Genomic DNA, 14,993 nt, shown 5'->3' with positions numbered 1-14,993 from the left:
TCTCACCCATTCAATGACGGTAGAAGTGAAAGCAATGCCAAAGCAGACAGTTTTCTTCTCTCTGGCTGAGTGATGTTATCCATGCGATCAACCCACATTTCAATCATGTTACCAAGAATTTGGTCCAACTGCAATGGGAAACAATTACATAAATATGACAGAAGTTGAAGCAAGTGATGTTATTTTTATTTTTTGGCGTGTCCCCCCACCCCCCTTTAAAATTATTAATTGATCATACTTCCAGGTCTTGAACCACCCTTACCATTGTAACCTTGAAGTTACAAATGCATTTAGTTCACAGACAGAGCACAGATTCAGAACACTGAATTACTCAGTTTTCATATGGGAATCTTACCACATGTAAACAACATGAATTTACTCTTTTTAGAAAAACAAAAACAAAAAAACACTTTCACCAGTGGCAGAGACTTGTCTTTTTCTGTTTAAACCTGAAGATAAGAAAATTATTAAATTCCTCTTCAAGACATAGCAAAACACTTGTAGCAAAGGAGCCTCAATAACCTGATCATTGAAAACTGAGCACATTGAACCAGCTGTTCTAGAAACCATCACTGGTGAATGGTTGAACCACTGTCCCTCGTACAAAACCATCAAGGTGCAACAAGGAAAGTAACTCTCACCCTGAAACATCATGCAAACTAAGAGGGCTTATAAAGATCATAGCGGGATACAGCAAGAAGAAAATCTAGAGATTGTATAAAATTTCCTATGAGATGTTTTAAGCGAATTGTGGGAACACATAAAACTTGGTACAGGAGTTCAGGGGAAGGAACAAAGCAGGAGAAAGGGAACATGCTTGTACTGGGGAGGAACAAGCACTGAAAACACAGGGAAATTTTTTTTCACGTCAAAAGAATGCAAGATTTCCACATGAAATACTGTTGAAATACCAAGACAAGCATCCTCACCTCCTGACCCAATTCACATGCCATCTGATTCAAAAGTAATGAAAAAAAACTTGTATTTTGTAGTAGAACTCTACCCATGACACCCAGATAAGTAGACATCAACATTGGGTATCTCTGAAACAAAAGTAAACAAGAACAAAGTGTATTTAGTTCAATCGAGTGTTAAAAATACTTAACATACAGCACAGAAATGCATGGAAAACATTTACATGCATCCTTTATGCATTTTATTAAAGTATAATTTTAAATGTTCATAGAACACAATATTGAGCAATAGTTACCAAGGAGTATACTGACACTTACGAAATGAGAAACATGGCAATCCACGGTCTGTTTCACTCAAACAGCCATGACAACAACCAAAATGATTTTACTATATATATTTAAAAGTCAGAAGCTTGAAAATAAGCAATATACTTCATTGTTAAAAAAATAATTCTTAAAATTGATTATGGTTCCAAAATACTGTTTAAAATTTTAGTAACAATAAACACAGCTAGTATTTCAGAAGTTGTTACTTACTGCTCTGAGAGAACCTATAAGCATTTGCCAAAATCTAGTTTGCAAGTGTCTCAAAAATTAACTGGATACAGTAATAAACAACTTAGTTTATTATCTTTTGTTATTTTCATTTTAAAAGAACCTACAGATAAATCCAACATCTAATAATGTAAGTATTTTGCAGAACTGCCTACTGGAAAAACAAAACGCCAACATTTACCTGAAAATGTTAACACATTATTGTTAACCTGTTCAAAGCCTTTTTTTTTGGTTTGTACCGCAAAAATAAAACTGTTAAGCAATATTACTTGGTCTAATCTTGGAAATATGTTAGTTAACTTGATCACAGTAAGAGTCAAATATTGATAAAAAAAGCAGATGTTTTGATCGAAGAGGTCAGAAGCATAGAGAACTTCACCCACCAGTTCTGCCAGTAAAAATCTTTTTTCCTCCTACTATCAATACTTGGTTAAAGCATATTTGGTTTTACTCTTTTCTGTCCAACATGGAAATTTGTTGAAGGCACAGAGAAAAAGAAAACATGTAAGTAAACAAAATATGAAAGCTGCTTCCACCTTACATAAATCATTCTCACATTCTTCAGCTCTCATATTAGTTATGTCAATTGGAAAAAAAAAAAAAGGTCAAGTCATTCCTCTCCCTACATTCCAGCTTGTTTTTCTCTGATGCGTGTACACTTAAAAGTAAGTAGTATATCACAAAAACGGCACAACAAAAAGCCCTAATACCTACAAAGCATCTAAATGCTACCAGTGTAGTCATAGCACATTTTCAGTGTTAAAAGTGAAGGAACAGAACAATAAAACTTGTGGTATTTTATTATAATGAACATTAGATGACAAAAGTGATGAATAGATTCAACTCTTATGCTACCATTTTTACTACATATAGACTTTGAAAATAGCTGTCAAAGATCTATCAGATGGACTTAAAACTAGAGAAAAAGAGAAATACCAACACGAGATAACTGGGCCAGACAATTGAAGGTACTTTCCTGTTCAAAAGGTAGAGAGGACAAAAAGAATAACTCTTACCTCCCCATCTATAATCCCTTTGAATACTGACGGCAAAAGGGGCTGAAACATTTGAGGACCCAAAACAGGATTTACTTTCAGGACGTTTTCCACAACCTTAAGAACAAAATTAAATTCGATAATAAATACATTTAAAAATCATAACTGAAACTTTAAAACTACATATACCGATCTATAAATAAAACTCTGGTAAGATGTTTACCATTAACAAAACCCAGGACTGCTGAAAGTACGTTCCAGTTAAGTGCTCTGCAAACCTGACCTGCTTTCATTCTCACATGGAAAACTGACATGAGAAGCCAAACCAAGGGTCCCATCTAGACAAGCACCTCCTCATCAGCCTCATTCTGACTCTGGCAAAGCTAGCAAGGCTGGGCTCCAGGAAAAGCAGCCTGATGAGGTACGCTGGAAGGGAGGAGTCCCAGCAGTTTAAGGCTTATTACTGTACCTTTGTTCAGTCACTTTTTTGGGGGAGGAAAAGGGGAACCATTGATTAGATCGTACCATCACTCTGCATGTTGTAACTGCAAGTGATCTCATATACGCTATTCTAAGTACCTGGCTCTGGCTCCCAGTTTTTACATTCTTAACTCATTGTTTCTCAGCTCTCTCTTTTCCCATGAGATGTTCCCTGAAGTAATTTTTTTCCTCCACTCTTTGGGCTTTCTCCTCCCAAGCTGCTTGTGCTCTCCTAGTGCAGAGATGTGTGGTTTCTGTCCTTACTATCCATGCACACATGTATAAAAAAGGAAGAATGGGGCAACAACACAAAAGGTTTCCTTTTTCCACAGCCTTTCAGTTTAGGGGAACTTCCACACAGACATTCTTGTCTAGTCTCCCCTGAATCCGCATACATGTAAAAATCCTGATGCTTGAAGAAACAGCATTTTATATTCCCCTTCCTTTAATTATTTTTTTTATTTTTTTATTTTTTATTTTATTTCTTGCCTTGAACAAGATGTTTTTTCAATGCCTCTCAATTTTGTAGACTTTTAACATACTGTTGTATGTGGGGCCAACAAAACCTTTCTCCCTACTCATCTCTTCTGGGGACTTGAAGATTTGGCTGAATCATTTGTTCCTTGTACAGAATCTTTTCAAACCTTTGATAGTCTTACTTGCTTTTACCTGAGCTTTTTCTGAGTTCTGCTTAAACCTTTTTGAGATTAAGACAACACAGCTTTACATAGTATGATACCTAAGCAAATCATTGATCTTTCCAGGAGCACAAAAAAACATTGTTTTGTTCCCTATTCCTCCCAATACCTCCTAGGGTTTTTGTTTGTTCATTTGTCTTCTTTTTGACTGCTATTTCATTAATGGTTCTGTGGAGATAAAAAGATCATTGGGTCCTGAGCAGTAATGACTAACTCAGAGCTGACTCCTTTAGGTAAGACAAGACTGTTTTTTCCCCAGATGCGTAGTTGCAAGTAGCAAATTTCTGCTACTTAAGTGTTCATTCCAAGATTTTATTTAAAATTGATAAAAACCACGTCATTTATTTTCAACAAATTATGAATTTAGAAAAAAAAAAGAAAACAACTCTTAGAAAAAGGAGAAGACATCAATAACAGTAAAAATCACTGCCTTTAATATAGCCTTTTTCAACTTCCCTTTATCCTGTCCTGTAATCTTAGGGAGGAAAAAATAATCCTATCTGGGCAATAGGAATGATGGCTACCGCAGGGAACCAGCATTAAATGCTGGAAAGACACCTGAATTCCTGAAAATGTAAAATCTACTTCATGTAACTTAATCACCAAATTGTAGCACTGCAAGCATATCAGTTATTAATGAGAGCTCTCTTCCATGCACACTGAAACAATATAACCAATTATTTTTTTTAAAAAGTATTCCCGTGTTAATTAATACAAAATACAGCATAAAAAAAATGCATTAGATCAAAATTACTTTCTCAAGGTTGCCCACTCTTCCTCTTAAGATTGGTTTAGAAAAGAGTTATGCTGTATAAAGATACATTTAAAACTAAAAAAAACTTATAATTAAATGTTAATAAAACAGTAGACATGCCTATGTTGATCATATTAATATGTAAAAGAAAGTCAGAAAATCAAGGTAAAAATGCCTATCAATTCCTATGGTGCATAAATAGAATTTTATAGCTTATGACTGTGAAGTAATCTTTTATAAAAATGTGAAATTTCTATGTTTATTTCTATATAGTTAAGCAATTATCACAAGTATAAACACTAAAATGAAGTTCTAGAGAAATAAATATTAGATTCAAGAAGAGCAGACATTTTGTTAAGGCAGTCAGTCTAACTGCTTGTAAAAACTGGAAAAGTAGCATAAAACAAGTATGAATGTATTTAACTGATAACATTTTGAAATAAAAAACATTTCTCACACCAAAGAATTTGCAGGAATTGGTATCACGACTAAATCTGAAATAATCAAGGCCTGACTGCATTGCAGTCACAGAAGCCAGGTAAAACAATCTGTACTTAATTAGCTGTAGCATATGTATTTCTAAACTACATTTGCAAATGCTTTTGTGTGTTCAGCTACAGTCCATAGATTCAGATTACATTCTGTCAATCTGGTAGTATGTCAGTATTGCCCAGTTTAAAGTGCAGAATAATTCTGGCTAAGCACACATCTTTAAACATGATTTCACTTCTAAAATATTCCTGTAGTGCTCATCCTGAACCTCAGCAATGCTAATGATAATTTTTTATTGGCAAATTTATTTAATTTGTTACTTACAACAAATCATTTTGTCAATTCTGTACTCTTTATAGTGTCCCCCACTATTTATGCATTTTATTGCTTCTAGCACTGTTTATTCTCTTCTTGATATTTAAGTAGCAGAAGTGGCTACTAAACGTGGTGACAGAGACTTTACAACTCTCATTGACTTTCAAATAACACTGATGCATGTTTTTTCCTTAAATACATGGATTTTTTTTATAGTTTGTTTAACACAATGATTACTTAAACCACTACACTCTAGCTAGACAACCCATGAAATTTAGTTAATATTTTGTCAAACCAATAAGCCTTAGAGGCCTACGGACAAATTAATTATTCTTAGATCTAACACATGCTCAAGTATCTAGCAATACCAAAAATCACAATATATATACAACAAAATTAGGTCATTTACTATGTTAAGCAAGTCAACTATAAAATATTTCTAGTTAACTTATTTCCAAGTGATTTCCTTCAACTTCTTATCTACTTATTCATGACAGTTACTGCTTGACTGACTCAGACAGCCAAAGAGAAAAAGGAAAAATAGTGAAAACTAGAAGTATGTCAAAATTCAACATACATAGACCTCGTACTTTAAAGGAATTTCTCTTTAATAAATAAAATAATGATTAAATACTTGCACTCAAGAGTTATGGCTTTTTTTCATGAGCTATGTAACAGTAAATTTAATGATTTGAGAAATTAAGCAAGAACTGTGTTTCAGCTCCTCCCTTTTAGTGGATGGCCAACAGCTTCGTTTAAATAGATGCTTGCTCTTGGAGATTAAGCTCAAGAGTCAGAACTTGCTAATGCATGCAGGATTACTTCATGAAGTCTGCAACTGGATATGATAAGATATTTAAATTAATGTTTTTAAAGACAAAAAGCACAAAAGAAAAAAATGGTTGAGAAATTATAATCTTGCATTTCCTGTACAATACCTCCTCCCCCCAAAGAGATTATATTACTTATTTATAGTGAATTTTGATGTCACACACTGGCAAGTTTGATAAAGGAGGCCACCAGCCTTCCCATAAAATCTTGTCAAGGTAATTTAGTAGATACAGTTGGTCAATTTTGGATTATGGAGTAGAAAATAAGAAAAAGATGGATGCTAAATAAGATTGGAAAGATTCCTGCAGGAAAGATACATAAATGTACACTACATGTCTAAAAGTATATTATTATAACAGCTTGATTACATACAAGACTTGGACAGGCTTCAGTTTTCAAATTTAAGACAAAAAATTGCTACAGGCAGCAATGAACCGTATGTGTAATCTTTCCTTGCTTTCACTAGAGTTGAAAAGCAGTTGTAACACTAACCTTGCAGGTCCTTAAAAAACACTGGTGTTGAGTTATGCATAGAAATAATGATAGGATAAAACAGCAAGAGCAGCACATAATTGAAAAGACTCAGACATTACTCCCTAAGAAGGAAAAACTTTTTCCTGCAGAGAAAACACGTACTATGTACCACTAAGGTAAAACATGTATTAAGGGGCTCTAATTTGCATACCAAGTGATACTGGGGACAATTCAGATTGCTAATTCTGTTGGAAGTATTGGGAATTTGCTAGGCGTAGTGCATCCAACATGTTTTTCAGTTGCATGTGGACCCAAGTAAATGGTCCAGCACAGAAGGATTGTTAATAAACGCATTTTACTAGATAAAGACTTCACCATTTAATTAACGGCACTGAGACTGATTTCAACAAGCTGCTTATGAAACTCTGTGGATACTTAGAGGCTAGCAGCCAAAACATGTGCTCCTGAAATCCCAACAAAAGAGGCTCCTTCCTGTAGATGAAAGAGTCTGTCGCACACCTCTGAAATAATACAGTTGTTTAGTTCTTGTTTAAAATCTGGAACCAATTTGTTAACCTGACAACACGGAGAACAAAGGCCGCCTGAGGGAAAAAAGAGTCATAAATGCCTTTCCTTTCTCATTTATATACGTAAGTGACTTATGACACTTTGCTCAGGAGAACAAGGTACACATTTAGCAGCCTAATACAACACCTAGAGAAGTACAAGGCCATCCAAGACTCAAATCGGTAATCGAAAAGACCAAGGAGATATATAGATATTGTCATCATTAAAACACAGTGTGGTATGTTCACCAATGATACTGATGTGCAGACCACCAAGAGCAACAAAAGTATCTTCTAATTATTGGTAAACCTATTTTCGAGCTAACAGAACAGACAGAGGTTTAAAACTGATAGAATGTTTCCAAAAAGTCTCTCTTGGCAATGTTCAAACTCCCAAGAAAAACTCATTACTTGCCAACACTACCAGACAAGTTCAGTTTTCTTAATAAAGTGATGTTGTTCAAAAACTTGTTGAATAGGACTTCTATCACATAGGGGAAGAGTTTTCTTTATTGCAGGATTACTTTATAGACTAAAACTATCTAAAGTAAATTGTTGTAAGCAATAACTTTATTGCTCTTGAATCTAAATGAAGCAGTAGTTAAAATATCAAGAATCTGAGTTTTTGAAGTCCTGTATCTCAGAAGAATTTTCAAAGTGACCACAAAAGTCAGAACTTCTTTGACAAGAGGATTAACATTTGTTTGATACAACCTCCTCCAGAAGAGAAAAAGGTATTCATTTACCTAACACATTTGACAGTTATGAGTTACTGTAAGACAGAAGGATTTGTTCTCATGCTCTGTAATCCTCTCATTCTCCTTAGACACTAACCACTGCAACTGACAGAATAATTTAGCAACCATTTCAATTGTCTTAAGATGTGCATTAATACAGTCATCATACACACACAGAGAAAACCTATTTAAGCCACTTTTGATTGCTTTAGATCTCCTCTCCTTTTTCTTTTATACACTACTCAGAGTAATTCTGTTACTACCCCAATACTAATTTTGTTCATTAGGTCTCTCCCCTTTATTTCCTTTTTATGTGTGTGTGTGCCTTATTTCTGTGGATTTGTTTACAGTATCACTTATCTTTGGATAAGAACAGCAGAAAAAAACACATTGCTTAATCTCTCAGATAATTAGAAAATCAAGTCGCATCAAGCCTCAGCAATCTTGTAATAAATTGTCTTATCAGTCCAAATTAAGATTCTTCAATCTTATGTTTTTATTTACTGCTCTAATGCCTATTTTCAACCCAGCCAAAGCTGTTCGTAACACAGTATTTCAGAACACTCCCTCATTTGTTTCTAATATTTCTTTTTTTGTTGTTGTTGCTCAACACATCAGTATGATGCCTGAGAAAACTTTTTTTAGAATACAAATATTTACATTGATATTTCAGTTATCCCTTTGGGATCAGGCATACTAAGAAGGTGTTCAAATTACAGTGGACAAACTGTGGCTAATGTAAGGTCACACTGGAGCCAAGAGGATAAATATGTCATATTACTAGTGTTATTTCATTTTAAGGTTCAGATTAAAAGCTGCAATATCATGTATTTGCCCAACAACAGACTCTAAATAATACCATCAATGGATAGGTATTAGCATTTTAAGCTACAAAGCTAGAGTCCGTACGCTCCCCCCAGCAGCAATTATAAACAGAGGAGGACTATTAACTCCTCCTGTTGTTTCCCTGTCCACAGACTCTTTCTGCAAGTAGTTGTGCAACCCAAAGAGATAGGTGAGATTTTAATTTTTGCCTCTGTTGTGTTTATAATGAACTGGACTTCATAACCAACACAAAGTTCCTAGTAAGTACTTCCACTGAAAATGTAAGTAGTAATAAACTACAGTTACTATTCTGTATAGTATACCATTCTGTACTACTACTAAAGTTCTTATTCTAACTTTATTTCCTCTTGAAGCTCTTCAAAAGGAATATTTGAAGGGTCAGATTTAATATTTTAAATGCTTATGAATTTCATAGGATCTCTTGCATAATACCATTTGAAGTTTGTGTGGAAATAGTGTTGTTTTTTTTAATGATTTAAAAAACATCTAGCAATTCCATCTAAGCAGCTGTTGCTATTACAAAGTAACTTATGACAAAAGCAAAGATAGGCTGAACATCATGTCACAGTACAAACTTAAGTGTGCTACACAAAGCAATGTGATAAAGAGTACGTACATGATAAAGAGTATGTATATTCAGTATTTAGTAAATACTGGCCCAACAGCTATTAAATTCTAGCAATTGTACAGAAATGCAGGAAAAAGTAAATTTTGAAGCTTTGTGCTTATTTAATAATAAAATCACAAAGACTCATCACTTCAGCCTTATATTTCCAGTTACAAAACTTTAACTCTGATTATTATTCTTATTGGTATTAAATACTCAGAAGTAAAATTAATTTATGACCAAATGGATCAATTACGATTCACAGGGTACAGATGTATCTCAGATTTGGATTGTTAGATATGGCAATTAGGTAGTTATCTATCTTTACATATAATGATTAGAAACACTCAAAATGAACATACATTATTGATGTGTGCTGAATGATTTTGAAAATTTTTAGGGTTGAATCATTTCTTTATGTTGCATTTTGAACCAAATAATGGAAAATATTTTTTTGAATTCTGAATCAAGCTGAAAAAACAAATAGGACAACTTTTAAAACTTATTAACCATCTTAATTTTGCCTTCTTATTTGTAATTACAAGTGTGGGTACTTTTCATGTTGTCTTCTCCATTTTATAATTCAACTAGAATTGAATAGCTTTGATAAATTTTCTTCATCTTCCCTGAGTCACCAATATTCACAGATTAAATCAAGTTACCTTAAACATAAACATAATCTTTGTTTTGCAACTCAATGTCCTCAAGGTTTTCTAAGGATAGCATCATCTTTGCCATATAGTGATTGGTCATCTGGCTGTTTAAATGTGCTGCTACCATGCTGCAAAATAAACTGCTTTCATGAGGGTGCAAGCCCTCACTAACCTTCTTTCTGTAACAATCTATGTGAAGTGGAGATCTCAGACTTTAAATCAATTCATAAAAAGATTATTTTACTCAAACTTTACTTAAATGTACTTAGAAACATCTTGAAATCACATGACTTAAAGCATTGCAGATATGGTACAGGAACACCAAGTGCATCAACTAATTATCATAGAATCATCTTTTACAGCGCTCTGTATGGGACAATACTAGCCTTCTCTTGGTAAAATATATATATTTTTTTGAAAATACATGTGTGCATGTATACACGCTCCCAATAGATACACTTTAAATATGTAGTTTAAAACATCTCTGACTCCAGTAATGAGATGTGCTAAATCAGCTGTTTTTTTCTACATGTTCTATATTCATACTTGAAAATGTTATTTAAACTTGACAGAACTAGCAAGTAAGAATACGGATGTCTGGAGCTGAATATTAACATTATTTTCATTGTACTCTACCTTTAAAGCTTGAACTTGACCTTCAGTAGTGATGTCCTTTAAGAGTTCACAAAACGATCGACACAAGTCAACAGCATACATCTGAAATCAAATAACAGAAGCACAGAATGTCAGGGATTGGAAGGGACCTCTGGAGATTATCAGTCCAATCCCCCTGCCGGAGCAGGAACACCTAGATCACATCACACAGGAACGCGTCCAGGCGGGTTTTGAGTATCTCCAGAGAAGGAGACTCCATAGCCCCCCTGAGCAGCCTGTTCCAGTGCTCCGTCACCCTCACTGTGAGAAAGTATCATCTCATATTTAAGTGGAACCTCCTATATTCATGCTTGCACTAAGCTTTATATGTTTACGTATATATTTCAAAACAATTAGTGATATTTTTAACAGAGAAGATTTTGAATCATGACATAATATCACTAGTTCATTTATTTCTTGATAGAACTTATCATAATTTTAATCTGGCAGGAGAATCAATAGAGCAATGATTACTGCCCTGCATAGGACCTTTTCAGGTAGGAAACTACTAAACTGACCAACATTATTTCTAAATCTTTCAGAAATCCGATTTTATTGAGTGTTCACCATGTGCCATAAACAACATAATTCTATGATTCTAGGATTTTAACATTCTTATATTCACAAAAAAATGACCAAGAGTATAAATGTTAATGTGCCCAATGTTTCCCAACACATGTTAAAAAAACAAAAACAATAACTTGCCAGTAGGGAATTAAGGTGCTTAATAAGGAATATGAGGTTTTATATCGTGGTAATGTACCTGCAAAAATTCAGTCGATGATAAGAAAATATAAGCATTGATGATCTTAAAGCAATTTTTGAGGTTTTCTGAACTCAGCTCTGGAAAAAAAATAAAAAAAATAAACACGCAATTCAGAAACTCATAACCAAATTGAAATACAACCAAAACAATCCACTCCTAAAACTGGTTTTCCTCATACAGCATTAAAGTGCCAAATGCCTACAAATAGGAAAAAAAAAAGTTGTTAGATTCAGTACCATTCACATTCTGTTTCCCTGCTAGGTTACCAGTTTCAGCTAACGTGTTCTCATATGGAAGCACAAGAAATCTTATGAACCCAAAAGCCAATTCTAATCAAACAAATAAAGTTTTGGATGTGATAGTGCACTAAGAAGCTACTGAAGACAGAACAAACGAAACACATATTTGAGAGTCCTGCAATTTCTGATACATCATCTCTTTCCTATTTGATTCACTAATTGTTGGATAGAATGAGTGAAAGAAAGATTTCAAGTCTGCTTGTCTGACCCATGAGCCACATCAAATGGCACTGAGCTTCTAAACTGAAACAAGCTGAGCTGTAGGCCATACCATGAGTACTTCAGTAAGGAAAGCACATAGATCTAATAGATGGTGTACAGCTGCATTTTGAAGACAGAGGTAAAAAGGCACATTGTCAGGGAGCGCCTGATACACAGATTAAGAATAATCCTTATCAGATTAAACAAACAGCAGGACCTGGCCGAGATCTGTGTGTTCCATTGCTTAAATGCATGCAGTCTATATGAAAGTGGGGCTTACACCTAGTGATGCTTACAAAGGAAAAACTTCTACAGATAATTTTCCAGGACAGAAACTATGGCTGGTTTTCTATTATAGTGTCTGAAAACTTCTAGCGAGTTTGAACAGTTCCTTCTTTCCCTTCTGATTATAAAGATCATTGAAGTTTCTGTTATTTGACATAGCCCTTAGAGAGCTTTGAATGAGTGATTACTTTAATATCTCAGTGATTGTACAGGTCATGCCTTATTATCACTCATCTTAAGTATTTAAATATCTTGACTTGAAAAGAGATGGACTTTCAAGTCATCCATCCAACAACCTCATCAAAAGATTCTAAATATATTAGCTTTATTAGCACATTTTGTAGTCCCTCTCTATTCCACTCATGAAAACCCGGAGTACTGCGTTAAACTCTGGGGCTCCAAGCATAAGAAAACATGGACCTGTTGGAGTGAGTCCAGAGAAGGGCCATAAAGATTATCAGATGGCTGGAGCACCTCTCCTACAAAAAAAGGCTAAGAAATTTGGGGCTGTTCAGCCTAGAGAACAGAAGGCTCCAGGGAGACCTTCCAGTACTCTACTCAAAGAATGTTGGGGATGTACTTCCAGTACTCAAAGAGGGCCTGCAAGAATGTTGGGGATGGACTCTGTCAGGGGGTGTAGCAACAGAACAAGGAGTAATGGTTTTAAACTAAAGGACGGCAAATTTAGATTAGACATTCAGAAGAAAGTCTTTATTATGAAGGTGGTGAGGCACTGGAAGAGGTTGCCCAGAGAAGCTGTGGATTCCTCATCCCTGGAAGTGTTCAAGGCCAGGCTTGTTGGGGCTTTGAGCAACCCTGTCTAGTAGTGGGATGGGTAGCCCCCCCCCCCCCCCCCCCCCCCCCCCATGGCAGGGGAGCTGGAACCAGGTCATCATCAACCTTCCCTACAACTCAAAACTATTCTATGATATTACTAATATTGCACTTTTTTTTTTCTGAAGTTCTTGCATTCTCCTTAGAAGCCTGAAGAATTTTTCTTACTGAATACAACAATACATTAAGTTTCAGATAATGATACAGTAGACAAATAAATAAATGGTCACCTAAACATGAAATACTACTCAGCTTTTGATAGTTGATAGAAAGATAATAAAAATCAAGTAGTAAAATTACAAGAAATAAATTATTTCTCCTCAGAAGAAAGAAAACAGATAAGACAAGAAACTACAAAATTTCAATTGCTCTTTTGTGCATAAAGATCAGTGTTTACTAAAAGCATTTTTCACGTTAAACCTGATGCTTCTCAAAGCAGGTATGTCTTGACTCTGGCATACCCCAACCTGAAATTGTATCAGATTTATCTGTAATTTTAAGTAGTCTTACTGCAGAATTGCATTCATCCACAGAGAATATATTCCTCCATTCCACATTATTCAATCTGCTGCACTAAGAGATGGATGGAAGAACCTCTGCAACCCCTCTGTAGGGCAATTATATTCCTTCAGAATTTAAACATTAACAGTGCTGAAATGAAAATTAAATACTACAATTATGCTGTGATTTATTATTGTACATCAATGATAGTACTATGCTGTTTGAAGGCAGGTCAGCTATGCAAGTGAAATTACTCTTATCAAATGTAACATTCTATTCCTGTATCTTTAAGATTTAACAACAGCACTGATTACTTTAAGGAGCAAATCTGATTGATTTGTACCACTTGCATCCGGTTCCAACAGCATTAGTATTCTCAAATGGATATGAAAAGCTTTTTCAAATTTATCTGAAAAGGAAAAACTATATATTACATTTGGACTAGTTAAAAATCAAAAACTTTTTTTTCTTTTTTCCCCTTGAAGTTGACTGTTAAAAGAGATGTTTGACATATACCTGTGTTGATATATGCCACAAGCCCATGACATGGCCATGAAAAAGAGATGCTCAAATGATGAAAAAAGTAGTAGGAATGTATAGGACACAGAAAAAAAAGTCTAACTAAATCCTAAACTAATTTTTATGTATCCAGCACTGGAACGGCTTGCCAACAGGCACATGAATATGTGTGTCATAAAAATTCTCCCAAAAGATCCAGAAGCAAGGGTGAACAATTGCTTCTTTATGCTGTAAATTTAAGTTAGGAATTAAAGTCAAAGGACCCTGAAGGTACTGTTATCAGTAAAGATGATCATCTTCAGCAGAGAAAGCGTAAGAGGAAGCAGCAGGGGTGTCCTCAAAGTTCAGGTTTGCCAGGTGCTACTGATGGGCCAAGAAGTAATCATAGACAAATCTTGGTAAGCATCATAAGAGCACTTCATAAGAATTGTGCAACAGGTGACATTCTTTTGCAATCATCTAGACATGAATTCATCAACAGGAAACAAAGCACAGCAACATGTTCCAGTTAAGTGATATTCATAGCACACTTCAAAAACTACCTGACAATTTGTTCACAATGTATTTCATTCAATTTTATACCACTTCGCTAAAGAATATGGTGTACAGTCACAACCACGTAAGCACAGGACCTCATCACAAAAGCAGTTAGTGCAAAGCAAAAGCTGCAACACAGCAAAAAGCCAATGAACTCAACAATATACAATCTAAGACTGTCAGCCTGTTTTCTATGCCTCCTAAAACATATGCTTAAATACAAATGGTTATCAACACTTTTTTCTACAGTACCTTTGGGTGAGAGTTATCAAAGCTGCACTATTACATTTACAGTTCAATTCCCATAGTAGTTTGTCACCTATACATACATGAATACAGTACCTCTGTGAGAGGTAACATTAACACGAGTCTTAAAAATCGTTATCTGACAGTGAAGAAGATGAAATAAAAAGACAAAATGCGTACAGAACTTCTCCAGCAGAAAAGCTTCCTGTCATAACTACTTCCTCCTCCTCAGTG

General features: G+C 34.8%; 1 protein-coding gene across 7 annotated transcripts in view; it reads right to left on the bottom strand.

The window, feature by feature from the left end:
* The window catches only part of IPO11 (importin 11), a 110,876-nt gene that overhangs the window by 34,052 nt on the left and 61,831 nt on the right, over nucleotides 1-14,993 (bottom strand). For all 7 annotated transcript variants that reach the window (XM_080574115.1, XM_080574116.1, XM_080574113.1 and 4 more), the window contains 5 exons: nucleotides 11,335-11,414; nucleotides 10,554-10,634; nucleotides 2,486-2,581; nucleotides 930-1,043; nucleotides 7-128 (listed from right to left, as the gene is read on the bottom strand). In XM_080574115.1, coding sequence (XP_080430241.1) covers nucleotides 7-128; nucleotides 930-1,043; nucleotides 2,486-2,581; nucleotides 10,554-10,634; nucleotides 11,335-11,414 — 493 coding nt within the window. The remainder of the gene's footprint in view (nucleotides 1-6; nucleotides 129-929; nucleotides 1,044-2,485; nucleotides 2,582-10,553; nucleotides 10,635-11,334; nucleotides 11,415-14,993) is intronic.

Source organism: Anser brachyrhynchus (assembly GCF_964034855.1).
Source record: "Anser brachyrhynchus genome assembly, chromosome: Z".
Lineage (NCBI taxonomy): Eukaryota > Metazoa > Chordata > Aves > Anseriformes > Anatidae > Anser > Anser brachyrhynchus.
The sequence above is the reverse complement of the archived record's forward strand: the minus strand, read 5'-3'. Positions and strand labels throughout refer to the sequence as shown.